The sequence below is a fragment of the Myodes glareolus genome, chromosome 6, assembly GCF_982192425.1.
Source record: "Myodes glareolus chromosome 6, mMyoGla1.1, whole genome shotgun sequence".
In the NCBI taxonomy this organism is placed as follows: Eukaryota; Metazoa; Chordata; class Mammalia; order Rodentia; family Cricetidae; genus Myodes; species Myodes glareolus.
Genome location: NC_142031.1, coordinates 112,497,555 through 112,511,629, shown reverse-complemented (window position 1 = coordinate 112,511,629; position 14,075 = coordinate 112,497,555). Strand labels below are relative to the sequence as shown.

Here is a 14,075-nt window from a genome sequence, read left to right as displayed (position 1 = left end):
AGGCAAGGATTAGAGGGGTCAACTAGGTCATCCATTCCAAGGCTCAGCAAAACCCCATGGGAGAGGTCGAGCGGTGGTGGCGCACACCTTTAATCCTAGCACTCGGGAGGCAGAGACAGGGGGATCTCTTGAGAGTTCAAGGCCAACATGGTCAACAGAGGGAGTCCAAGGACAGGCTCCAAAGCTACAAAGAAACCCTGTCTCAAAACAAACAAATTCATGGGAGAGAAGACAGGGGGAAAAAGATTCAGTCTTGAGAACAGTCTTCTGGATATGGCAAGGCTGCTACACTCACGAGCTCTCATCAGCTGTGATTCCGGCATAGCACTGCATCCATCAGCATTGTTATGGGAAGAAGAGCTCACATCTCTGCCCCTTCCAGAGAATGTATAAGCAGTTAATGGCTGGGGCAGAGAACCCATCCTGGCTAGCTCATGAGACTCCACACATCCCTGAAGAGTTCTTAGAAGAGAAAGAGACATTTTCTTCAGAGGTACAGTCACTGGTAAAATTGCCCATACAGCTTTGACCCCCTCAGCCACACCCTAATCAAACTCATTAGTTCACAAGAAAAAGACATGAAATCAGAAAGAGTACTATTTGGAAGAGAAAGAGAACTAAGCAACACTGGGGAAAGAGATAATTGGAGAGTAAATATGAAAATACATTGCATACATGTATGAAACTATCACAATGAAACCCATTAATATGTACAATATATGCTAATAAGAAACTTTAAAGCCAGAAGGTGGTGGCACATGCCTTTAATCCTAGCATTTGAAAGGCAGAGGCAGGCAGATCTCAGTGAGTTCAAGGCCAGCCTGGTCTACAAAACAAATTCCAGGACGGCCAGGGCTGTTACACAGAGAAACCCTGTCTCACAATACAAAAAAAAATAAAAAAATAAAAAAACAAGTGTTTACTGTTTCCAATACACCCATAAATTTCCAAAGAAGTTAACTTTATGTAAACATGACTGGCCTACGTGTTATTTGTATATTAAGTCCTGAATAATAGGCAAAACATGAGGGTCCTCTATTATAATTGAAATGTTAGCAATGTTTCCATCTACTATAAAACTTAATCATTTACATAAATTATTTTTGAAAGATAGTACATGTCTGTAATAAGATCATTATCTCTTAATGTTAGCCAATGTGGATTCAAATCCAAGTTTGTTTGTTTTCTGTAATTTGGGAGAAAATTAACCAAGCTAGTTTCATCTTCAAAGGGAAGACAATATCCTACTTACCCACGCTGCTGTGGAGACTAAATGAACAAAATAACAAGTCATAGTAAACATTTTCTTGCCTGTGGGACCCCATCTTCTCACGTCAAGTCCTGGTGTAGACTACAATCATCCATTATGACTAGAGCAGAGAAAAATACTGACCCTTTACAGAGCTTCAAGCTACACAAGTTCCCATTCACAAACACGTTATACTTACTACATACAATCCCATAATTCCCTCCTTCCTTCTCCTCAACACCCATTATGTGCCAGCACCTGTGCTAGGCTCTAAACCTATAGCAGAAAACACAGTACCACATCTATGGGGCTTACACTCTACAAGCAAAAGACCCAACTTTACATGTGTGTACAATCAGGTAGGTAAATCTACATCATGAATAAAGGATGAACACTGTTACAAATAACCTACATGAGCATAGAAAAACAAAGTGAAAAAAGAAAATCCCAAAGTTATTCTATTTATAGAAGCTTCTTGAAATGGAAAAGTTGGTTACCAGTGGTTAGAGACAGGGGCTGGAGAGAAGTAGGGCTGACTGCAAGTGGGAAAGACCTGAGAGCCCTTGTGCTGAAGTGTTCCGCTCTGACTGATCAGTGCCAACAATCTCCATAGAGATTTGGAAGGTTTTACTGGCATGGAAACCTGGGTAAAAACACAATAATCTTTAGGTATCTCTGTTTTTGGCCGTTCTGGTGATCAACCCAGGGCTTTCTGTACTCTAAGCACGTGTTTCACCATCTGAGTAAAGTCCAGCCTTTCTTACACTGAGTGCAGTATCTCCAAAACACTAAGCTCAACGGAATCATTGTTCAAGACACCCAAGTTCATTTAAAATCTTCTGGAGTCAGCTCCAGGTAAATCCTGAAAGAGTACAAAATGAGATGCTAACCATCCCTGTTACTGTGTCATTCAAACAGACAGCCCCTACAGCTTTGCTTATGCAATTCTTGAAACACTAAAATACTAATTAACAGAAATTTACTGACAATAAATACATGTAACATGAAGGAATGCAGAGGAGGACAGCAAACTGAAGTTCAGTTTTTATCAAAATCATACCTGCCTAAATTCAGAGATGGTTAAATGCTTACCAAAAATGGCTTCCTACAGTTAGTGTTCAAGGATTCTATTTAAAATATTGCATGATTTATGCATTAAACCTCGTGTTCTGCCTCCACAGCAAACATAACAAAACTTGACACAGATTTCCCTAGCCAAGAGATATTTCAATTAGAAACACTGGGGATTGGTTTTGGTAATGGTCATTCTGTTAAACAATGGATGTTAAGACATTCAGTCAACAGGCCCTTCCCAAATGATGTCATAGCCTGTTTAAGGTCTACCTCATTTCATTAATTATAACTTCCAATTAAGTAAAAGTTATTTTGTTAGCATGAGAAAGCTAAACAATAAAGCAGGCTTCAAATACAGTGAAAGGAGAGCAAGGTGGTACGTGCTTATAATCCCCACACTAAAGGGGAAGGCAACAGGGTGATGTGGGAGTCCCCTCTGCATGTGAAAGGAGAGCAAGGTGGTACATGCTTATAATCCCCACACTAAGGGGAAGGCAACAGGGTGATGTGGAAGTCCCCTCTGCATGCTGTGAATACCATTGGTTGATAAAGAACTGTCTTGAGCCTGCGCAGGGAACAGAGGTAGGTGGGGAAAACTAAATTGAATGCTGGGGGAAAGGAGGCAGAGTTAGGAAGAAGCCATGGAGCCACTGCTGGAGACAGACATTTCGAAATTTTGCTGGTAGGCCAAGACCTCGTGGTGATACACAGAAAACTAGAAATGGGTTAAATTAAGATATAAGTGTTAGCCACTAAGAAGCTAGAGCTAATGGGCTAAGCAGTGATTTAACTCATACAGTGTCTGTGTGGTTATTTTGACTCTGGGCAGCCACTATGAACAAGCAGCCTCTTCCAACAGGGTGGTAAGTTCAAGGCCTGTCTGGGTACTCAGTAAGACTCTTTCTCTAAAAACAAAAAGAAAAACTAAGGTCAAAATAAGACAGGTGGGTCAATATGGCCAAGACCAGCTTGCCTGTGAGTTCCAGGGCAGCCAGGATTGCACAAAGAAACTGCTTTGAAAAATTAAAAAAAAAAAGGTCAAGATAAAATATGGGTAGAAGTCCCAGGAAACCAGCAGTATCCAGAACTGACTTATTCTATTAACCTCAATTTTTTATTTGTTTGTTTGTTTTTCGAGACAGGGTTTCTCTGTAGCTTTGGAGCCTGTCCTGGAACTAGCTCTTGTAGACCAGAGCTGGCCTCGAACTCACAGAGATCCACCTGTCTCTGCCTCCCAAGTGCTGGGATTAAAGGTGTGCGCCGCTGCCACCACCCAGCAACTTCAATTTCTTACACTGGAAGAAAATGATGCTATGATGTGCACACATCCAAAGAAAACTCTGGACTCCCATTTAACCTACAAATAAATCAGACAATTCCTCAACACCATTGCCACGCCCTAGCAGCGCAGACACTAAACCCTCATTTCTTAGAGTCAGAACCTCCTCTGAGTGCATGGAACATCCCAGCTGTCACCAATGGAATCATTCTACTCTCCACTGAGAATGTTTGAGAGACTAATTCATTGTGAAGGGAACCTGAACAACCAGGAATTCATTCACTCGGGAAGCCTTTTATTTTCTAAGGCAGTATCCAAACACACATAGCTTTCCTGTTCTAAAAAAGAAATGTAATAAAAGGATTGATTTTTTTACCTGATAGTCCCAGGACAGTTAATTCACAGAAGGCTCAAGGCAGACCAGATGGCAGCTCGGTGAGAAAAACATTTACCAGCGAGTTAAGCAGCAGGAGAACAAACTTCTGCAGTAGGCTGTCCTGACTTCCACATTGGTATAACACACACAATCACCACCCCACTCCACCCCACCCCCACACAAATGTTTTAAAGACAAAACATAACATTGTTAAAATATTTATTTTGACAGTCTATCGTAAGTCAGTACAGGCTCCACTCTGCCACAGATGCGCTGAAACGATGTCTTGTTCATCCAGCCAGAGCACACACCTTCCATGTTGGTTTGCTTCCAAATCCAGATGATCAAACAGGCCTTTATCCCCAAAGTAAGCTAAAACATTTGTGAAGAGGAAAAATAAATTAAACATGGAAACAAACACTTTGCAGACACAGCTGAAGAACCAGGTCTTACATTTATGCTTGTGTTTCCCTATCAATCTCAGTGACTAGAGCACAAAATCCATCAGCAGACAAAATGAGCAACGAAAACAATCAAACACAGAAAGACAGTTTTATTACTGTGAACATGGTTACCTTGGGAAACACAAAGGAAATTTTCAGTTTATACAAAAAATGAAATCAATAAAAAGATAAATGATTATTTTCATTAACTAAAAGGACCAAGGAGCCCAAATCAAATTTTTATTATTATTATTATATAAAGCATCAGGAAAACAGAAAAAAACCTTTCCCTAAGTACTTTCTATGAGTCAGCCTCTGGAAAGGCCACACTCCAACTGGCATTTCTGCTTCTAAATTACCATAATTCTGACATTGAAATGGCTACAGGATGGAGGAGGAAGAATGAGATGTGTCCTGGGGCCTTAACCTTAACTACCCATATCAACAGGATCACTGAGTTACTATTTCCATGTACACTAATTTCTACCCAAAATGTTCAATTCATGAAGGGGCAGCAACTCCATGTCATTTGTTAAAGGGAGGGGTAGCACCGGGATTCAAGTAAGAAAAGAGATGTTTCATGTCTAAATGTCATTGCTTAAAATGTGACTGAATGACAATGAGGTTCTGTAGTTTATTTTTAAAGGCCATTTAGGCCAGACCATGCCTAGAAAGCACAATGCATTTACCATTATCTATCAAATATAAACTGAAGTCTCCCACCAAATCCAAGTATTTTTGCATACAGTTAAGGTTTGGAAACAAAAGTCTACACTTATTCAGATTTCTTTCTCAGTGGACGAACATTCAAAATAAAGAAAAAAGACAATCTTCCCTAGTCTGACACAGATAACTTTCCTGTCAGTCTCCTCAGCACAGTGGATGAATTAGTAATGGGACAATCCTTCAGAGGCATTCATTTTTTTCCCCAGACAGGGTTTCATATAACCAGGTTGACCTCACACTCACTATGTAGCTTATGATGACCCTATAGTTTAATATTCTTGCCGGGCAGTGGTTGCACCCACTTTTAATTCCAGCAATTGGAAGGCCAGCCTGGTCTACAGAGTGAGCTCTGGGACAGCCAGGGCTGTTACACAGAGAAACCATGTCTTGAAAAACCACATTTTAATCCTCTTGCCTGCACTTCCCAAGAACTCGAATTTCAGATATGACCATTATGCCCATTTATACCAGAGGCTGGACGTTAGGCAAACATTCTACTAACTGAACCAAAACCCCAACCTTCGACTCTTTAAGGGAAGACTTTTGTTAGCACAAAAAAAAAAAAAAAAAAAAAAAAAGGAAAGAGCATGAAAAAACTGAGTAAAGAAATGAAAATGCATACAGGAAGCTGCTCCACCTAGCCTGCAGTTTTGAGGAGTCAAAACCTGCTGGGATAACAGAAGGATGCATCCTGTCTCACTACTGGATCCTAAGCACTTAAGAAGCAAGGACAGCTGAGTAGCTATTCTACATGTGTGTAAGACCTATGAGCGTAGAAGTAAGCCACAAAAAGAGCAGGAAAGACACTGAAGAATAGACATGGGACCTGTTTCAACAAGGAAAAAAGGAAGAAAGATTCAGCAAGAAGACATTTGAGACTGGGGCTCTCTAGAAGCAGGTTTCATCAGGTAGAAATTCAGAGGAAAGCATTCCAGATGTTAGAAGCACATGCCTTTGCTTATTGGACATGAGCAAAGACACAGTTTATTCTGCATTGCCATACAGTCATGTGTTAGGGGGAAAATTTTTTCCTAAAAAAAAATAGCAAGAGACAGGTAGTGGTGGTAGCACAGTGCATCCCTTTAATCCCAGCACTAGGGAGGCAGAGGCAAGTGGATCTCTATAAATTCGAGGCCAGCCTGGTCTATGTAGCAAATGTCAGGGCAGCCAGGATTATATAGAGGAACCTTATCTCCAAAACCAAAACCAACAAGAAACTACTCATAGTTTATTGACCAAATTACCCAACAAGTGGTGTTAATATTTACACAAAATATTGTTACTCAATTCTCATGGCAACCTAATTTAGGAGGTATTATACCCAAACTATAAAAGAGGAAACAGCATTGAAAGTGTAATGGTCTCTTGAGGAAACATACTTGATACTTTCCAATATGTGGAAAATATTCACACAGCTTGACCAAGTACTGACATCTATGGTAATGTGTCTTAAGTGAGTGTTTCTCTAAAGATACAATTGTTTGCAATCACTGAGCAGCTCAAGAGCAGACAAACTGCCTCACTATTTCACAGGAAAATTCCTTGTGAAATGTATAGTTCAAGGGATCAAGACTAATGGGGATCTGTGAAGGCAATTTTAAAAAGCCATTCCATGAGGTGCGTTCCTGTAATCCTAGCACCCAGGGAGCTGAGTTCAAGACCCGCCTGGTCTACACAGTGAATTTAAGGCCAGTTTGGGACAAACAAGACTTTGCCTCAACTCCCCTTACTCTCACCCTTCCCTCCCCAATAAAGTCACACAAGAAAAAGAAGCTGTGTCATAACAGGACCAAAGAAAGAACAAAGTGAAGAAATAAAAGAGAACCATCTGATAAGAATTTTAGCAGGAAAAAATTTAACTGCACACCAATCAAGTCAAGGGCACACATGGCAAAATCTCTTCTGAAAAAAGAAAGGAAAAAAAAAGAGGCCAGTAAGCAGAGGAGTGGAGAAATTTTGTATCACAGAGCACAGGAAAAGCAGTAGGCTATGCAGCACTGTGCAGACGCTACAGGCTTTGGAGATATCTACTACCTACCAACTGTATGTCCTGCTCTGGAGAACGGAAGTGACAATTACAGATAAAACGTACAAATCACCTAAAATTACTGGCACATTGTAGGTGGCCACAAGTAATATTGAAAACTGCCCATGTCTAATATGAAAATTTGAAACTAAAAGGGTTGGAGGTATAGCTTACTGGTAGAATGCTTGCCTGCTATGCACAATCCCTCACTACTCCCAAGAAAAGAAAAAGAAAATTTGAAATCAGAAATACTTCTAGTATGAGCATTTCGGGCAAGAAATACCCAACCTGCCCATTTTTTTAAAAAGGTATGTTCTGCCCATTCTTTACAAAGAAGTGACTTGTAAGAAGGTCTGAAAAAACTGAACACCTAGTATATCAAATGGAAGCTATTAGGGTAACAATGGATGCCTGAGAAACACGCTGAATTCTCAACACCACTGTAGTGCCCATGGTCAGCATAGTGACTGGAGCATCAGCCCTTCCAGAGCACACCTTCCTGTTGAGACTTTGCTTTTACAAAAATATTTTTAAAGCATTTACACACATGGATATTGTTCTCACAAGTTGCTACATTTTAAAAGTTCAAATATAAAGGTCTACTGACCAAGCCTGAAAGAATACTGGAAGGTGATAGAACCTTCAAGAGCAAAGCCTTGTGGGAAGAAGTGAGATCACGGAGGTATGTCCCTGCAGGGGATACTGGGACTCTGTCCCATCTTCTCTTGGCTTCTCCATCACCAGGAGGTGGAAAGGGTATCCTCTCGCTACTACTACTGCCATGGACGGTGCCACCAGCATCAGAGCAGCAGGGCCAAGCAACCACAGCCTAAGGCCTCTGAAATGTGAGCCAAACAAACCTTTCTTCTTTATAAACTGACAGCTAACAAGTCACAATGGAAAGCTAATAGACGAACACATGCATATACATATATATATACATTAATATGCACACCTCGCATGAAATTTTCAAATAGCTTATGTATCACCAACAAGAATTGTTTCTGGATAACAAATGAGACAATGTATTTTGGGAGCTATATGTATTGACAAACTTCAATTTACTAATCTCATAAGAATTTATCATGAAGAAATAAAATCAACAAAAACTATGTGCATTAAAAAGCCTAGGAGCTGAAGAGCTAAGTTGGCAGTTAAGAGTACTGACTGTTCTTCCAGAGGACCAGGATTAAATCCCCAGCACCTACATAAAAGTTTACAACTGTCTTTAACTCCACTTCCAGAGGATCTGACACTTCTTCTGGCCTCCGTGGTCACAGGCATGCACACGGTGCACAGACATACATGCAAGCAAAAGACCCACACACAGAATAATAACAACAACAATAATTTTTAGAAGTTACATTGTTATATAGAATACTGAAAAACCTAAAAAATTGACAAATAAAAAAATATATGGTTTATCAATTCTAAATTTAGGTAAAAAGACCAAAATTCTATATATGTATCTTTGTTAGACTATGGTGTAAAAGGCTTCCCTTTCATGTTGTAAGATAATTAACTCTTTTTAGAATGTATATCATTATGATTATAACATAGTAAACAGAGATGGGAGGAAGCAAAGCAGTTATATAGTAAGTAATATAAGATGACTGGTTCACAGTTTCTCTTCCAACAACCCAAGAAAGACCACAGTGACTGGTAAAAGTATGGGTCATTGCTTCCCAAAGATTCAATACCAATTAATATATGGACATATGCCTCCAAATGTTGATATTCAAGAGTAATACCTTAAAACTGAAGGTTCAGGCATTCCAGGATCTGCACCCCTTGTAAATCCTGAAGGGAAAAATAAAAACTTTCAAGTGAAACAATTACAACTCCAGTAGACAAAAAGCCTACAGTCACGTCTCTTTCAGTCTAGTCCAGGATGTCCCAACTGACTTGAGCTGCTGAAGGTTTCTTTCTTCTTTTTTTCTTTTTTTTTTTTTTTTTGGTTTTTCGAGACAAGGTTTCTCTGTGGCTTTGGAGTCTGTCTTGGAACTAGCTCTTGTAGACCAGGCTGGCCTTGAACTCACAAAGATCTGCCTGCCTCTGCCTCCCGAGTGCTGGAATTAAAAGCATGCACCACCACCACCTTGCAACGCTGAAGGTTTCTAGTTTCCACCAGAATGTGGAACAGCATCCAGGACTTCTCAGCAGAAAGTACAGCTGTTTCCTCTGCACACAGTCAGGAATCACTCTCAACATGCACTGCACCCACTCAAGTCACTCCACGAGACTCTTACAAGTCCCACACCACACTGAAAGACTAGGAAGAGCTTAGAGATAAAGGGAAATGACACCTTTTCTGAAGGTATAACTGAGGATATCTTGCTTTATCTTCCCCAAACTACACTCTTTATAAAGCAAAGACTAGTGACAGGTGTCCTTTAATATTATTTATCCACCTATTAGATTAATACATTCTAATTACAAGTTCAAGTAAATGAAACTTTTACTATTTAAATAGAATTTGCGCGCGTGCACACACGCACACAAACACAAATTTGCTGGATAATGTCAAGAACTATGAAGGGCTGGGTATGGTGGCCAGCACTGGGGAGTCTATGGTAGAATCCCAAGTATGTCAAGAAAGAAAGTCACACACCAACAACCGTGAGGAATCTGAATTATATCCTACTTTCAACAACGAACTAACCTGCTGCTTTCAGACACTGGAAGACAACAAAAGATTCTGGGTCACACAAGCACAAAGGAGTTCATTCTTTCCTAACAGTAGCTGGAGTAAGAATATCACTTTTACTCCAGTAACCTAAGACCCAATGCAAAACTCCAAGCAAAGAGGGCCAGATAGCAGCTGCACCATGTACAAGACAGGACTCCTGGGTTTGGGAACCAGAATCTTCTATAAAAGCTATAAGTGTGTCTCTAGAGAGAGGTGATATTTTCCAAAGCTGCCTGTTATGAACATCCTCAAAAGTCAATGTAGAATAGTCATCAGGGCATGAGCTAAGAGTTACAGAAAGGCAGGAAACTATAGAAAATTATTTTCCAATTGGTGGATATTAAGACCTATTGTTCCGCTGGGTGTAGTGGCATAGGCCTCAACAGGCGGATCTCTGTGAGTTCAAGGCCAAGTTGGTTCTCATAGTCAGGCTAGCCAAGCCAACACAATGAGATCCTGTCTCAATAACGAGAAACCTTTTGTTGGTAAATGTTCCAACAGATTCTTTATTACCAACGTCACTTTCTGTCATGTCATACTATACAGTACTATCCTCCATGAAGCAATTAATATTACAGCTGGGCATAGTGAGACTGATCCCAGCAGTCTGAAGGCAGAGGCAGGTGGATATCTGCGAGTTCCAGACCAGCCTGGTCTAGAGTGAGTTCCAGGACAGCTACATAATAAAGAAACCCTGTCTCAAACTACAAATTAATAGCTGGGCAGCAGTGGTGCACAGAGCCAGATCCAGGACAGGCAAGGCTATGCAAAGAAACCCTATCTTGAAAATCAAAACTCAAACCATAATAATAATAATAATAATAATAATAGAAAAAACGTGTAGTAAGTTAATCTGCAGTTTCAAGTTTTAGTGAGAGAAGATGTAGATGTTGAACCTGGGAAAAAGCTTAAACATAAATTAAACTTCACATCAGTATATAGGAAAAGACAATGATGAACAGGAGTAAGCAATGGACATGCAGTTCTGTTAGCATCAGTCTTAAATACCCTGACTTAGATGCTGGGTGAAAATTATTACAGTGCCAAGTCCTAGGAAAGGAATCAATGTGCATCACCCAGTCCTCAGACCAAAGTGTCTGACAAGCTGGTACAGCTTCTAGCAAAAACAGAACCTCAATGAAGACATAGCTGTGCAAACCTGCAAAACATTCACAAGTGGAAGACGGGAGGATGTTGAGATTACAGCCAAGCCAGCTTAGGCTGCATGGTAAGGCCTGTATGGGGGCAGGGTGGAGGGGCCAGGAAAGGAAGGAGGGAGGGAGAGAGAGGGAGGGAAAAAAGAGGAAGAAAGGGTCAAAAGGAGAGGAACCCAGTACTTCTTTAATCCCAACTACACCAGAGACTGAGGCAGGACTTCAAATTCAGCTGGCCTCACCTACAGAGAGACTATGAAAATAGAGGGGCCTGCAAAGAATTGTTTAGACAACACAGCCTACAAAAACAAACTGTCAGCAGGGCATGGTAGCACACGCCTTTAATCCCAGCACTCAGGAGGCAGAGGCAGCAGGATCTCTGAGTTCAAGGCCAGTCTCGTCTATAGAGCAAGTTCCAGGATAGGCTCCAAAGCTATACAGAGAAACCCTGTCTCAAAAAACAAAAACACTCAAAAAAAAAGTAACATAAAAACAAAAACAAGCTGTTAGAATTGTTTGCTTTAATCCTTGATACCTAAAAATGTCACTATCTGTTCTTTTTTTTTTTTCTTTTAAAATGGAGGAGAAAGAGCTGGGTGTGATGATGCAGGCCTGTAATTATTCAAGCACTTAAAACGTGAAGAGAAATCAGGAGTTCAAGGCTAGCCTGAGCTATGTGAGGTGCTGTCTTCTCAACAACAATACTAAAGGAAAAAGATTTAAGTCCTACCAAAACATACAGGTTATCACTGCTCGGGCAAACCTCACAGGTACTACAGCTGCCTGGAGAACGTGCAGCCTCGCTATCGGCTCTGCAACTGAGCGTATTTTACCTTACAGAATGCAAGTCATCTACAACTGGAAGTGGCACCTTGTGAGGGTCCTACTTGAACATGAGTTCTGAAATGTCAGTTACATACTCAAGCCCAGAGAGCTGAAGCTAAAATTCCATGCTGTTTCCCTTTTACGTTATTGACTGAATACGACAGTTAAGATTAAAAATAGAAAAACAAACAAAGAAAAAAACACTATTCAGCCAGAGACAGGGTAAGGTCCAGTATGCAACTCTTGGTGAAAATATTTGCCTGGACACTCAGGCAAGGAAGGTATGACTTTATGGCTCGGTTTCTTTCCCTGCAAGATGGAGTAGGTTAACTTTGAGGGGGGGGTGGAATCACCAAAATCCTTCATTATGAAAGAAAGGCTAGGCTTCAAGGCAGGGATGTTTTAACCTGATCTAGTTTCTTTCCACTTAGGCCAACCTACAGGAGGAGAAACGCTCTGAAAGCCTGAATCTTTCTTTAGGGGGCCACCTAACCCTAAAATCAATCCTGAAACGTCTTGCTTTGATTTTACAGATGTAAGTAAGGATGTGAGGGGTTGTGACTGGTTAAACACTACCCATATGGTTAAAGGAAGGAACTACAAGTAGGTTCTCTAGCCCGGTCAGACAGCTTCAGAGAACGTGGACAACACAGTTACCCGGGTTTATTTTCCCCGCCCCGGAAGACCAAAGATGAGACTCCGAGACCCACCAAACCCTGCCCTGCGGCTCCTCCCAAGTGTTTCTCCCACTGACCCAGGTAAATCACGAGAGGAATGAAGCCCCAGCGGATGGCGAACTGGCCGCCCTTGAAGAGCTGCTGCAGCCTCTGTTTGGCTTCTTTGCTCAGCTTCACCATGGCGACGACGGAGCAGTGGAATGAGGAACCTCCACAACAACGACCGCGTCGGGGTGCCGAACGGGAGAGGAACTGCGCATGCGCCACATGCAACCTTTACGGCAGGGGTCGTGAGGCAACGCCGGCAGAGGCCGTAATTCGTCGTCCTTCACCTTGTCGCCCGTGGGAGCGCGTGCGCCGTTGGTTCGCTGCGCTCAGACTTTCACGTTCTTTTGTTAGTTTGGCGTGTGAATTGGGCTTTTTCTTGGGGTGGGGCTGGGGGCAGGGGAGATGCAGGCTGTTTTGTTTTGTTTTTAAAGACAGGGTCTCTGTTTAGATCTCGCTGCTCTCGAACCCATGAGATCACTGCGACTCCCGCTCAAGTGCTGGTGTGCACTGAGTTTATCACCTGCTTCCCTGGTTGCTATAGGATGCAGTAAGCAATTATTTGGGGCTTCTATTTGCCTGTAACTACTCCTGTTTTCTCCCCCCATAGTCTTTACCAATTTTTAAAGCAAACCTCCCAGTGTTCTTTCTTGAGATAGAAGAGATTCTAATTAAATTACAAACAACAGAGTTTCAGTCATTCGGTCTAATATTCTGGGTCATCTTGGATACGGTTTTTACCATCACGGAACCAGTTCCTTAAAGCCAGAGGTATGACTGTCCGAAAGGTTAAGAATGGACCCTCAATAGGACAATCTCCTAATTTTTTTTTTCTGTAATTTAAATCTCCTAGGTTTTCTTCCACCTTTGCACCCATGCTCTGTTGTTTTGTTGGTTTTTCAAGACAGGGTTTCTCTGTGTAACCCTGGCTGTCTTGGAACTCTGTAGACCAGGCTGGCCTTGAACTCAGAGATCCTCCTGCCTCTACCTCCCAAAAGTGTTGGGATTAAAAGAATGCACTACCCCTGCCTGGCCTATGATCTGTTTTTCACATCCCAACATTTTCAGATTTGGGAAGTTTTACATAAAATTCCAGGTTTATTTGTCTGTTGTGATAGGGTCTTACTGTGTAACATTGGTTGTTCTAGAACCCTTCTATGTAGTCCATGCTGGCCTCGAACTCAGATCACCCCACCTGGTGCTGGGGTTAAAGGCTGTACCGTGAACCATGCCTGACCTTGGTCCAACAGATTCCACTGCAACAAACAGGAGTTAAGGAGCTGTGGCTTCTGTAGGCAGTGTGTGAGGGGGGCTGCTTCTCTATTTTAAGTTCCAATACTTAACTGACCTCAGGTTCACATCTTCTCCTCCTTAACGTAGAAGGTCAGTGGTTGTCCTCTCTGGCTGGACATTCACTTTGAAGAGATTTAGAGCTGTAGCTATACCTCCTGGTGGGGATCTACACCTACAACACTTGATTAGTTTGGGGATGAGGCCATTGGTTTATATTTG

At 41.6% G+C, this 14,075-nt stretch overlaps 1 protein-coding gene across 1 annotated transcript; it reads right to left on the bottom strand.

The window, feature by feature from the left end:
• Positions 1–4,180: 4,180 nt before the first annotated feature.
• On the bottom strand, positions 4,181–12,778 carry Tomm7 (translocase of outer mitochondrial membrane 7). Its single transcript, XM_048440292.3, has 3 exons — positions 12,596–12,778; positions 8,925–8,973; positions 4,181–4,350 (listed from the first exon to the last, which is right to left on the bottom strand). The coding sequence occupies exons 1-3, from the start codon at positions 12,696–12,698 to the stop codon at positions 4,335–4,337; spliced, it is 168 nt and encodes a 55-aa protein (XP_048296249.1). The 5' UTR covers positions 12,699–12,778; the 3' UTR covers positions 4,181–4,334.
• Between the last annotated feature and the right edge of the window lie 1,297 nt (positions 12,779–14,075).

What these genes read in the sequence shown, in the direction of transcription:
- Tomm7 (XM_048440292.3), bottom strand. Translation starts at nt 12,698, where the DNA reads ATGGTGAAGCTGAGCAAAGAAGCCAAACAGAGGCTGCAGCAGCTCTTC. An exon ending in TCCTCTCGTGATTTACCTGG is followed by an intron (nt 8,974 to 12,595) that starts GTCAGTGGGAGA and finishes TTTTCCCTTCAG; the next exon opens with GATTTACAAGGGGTGCAGAT.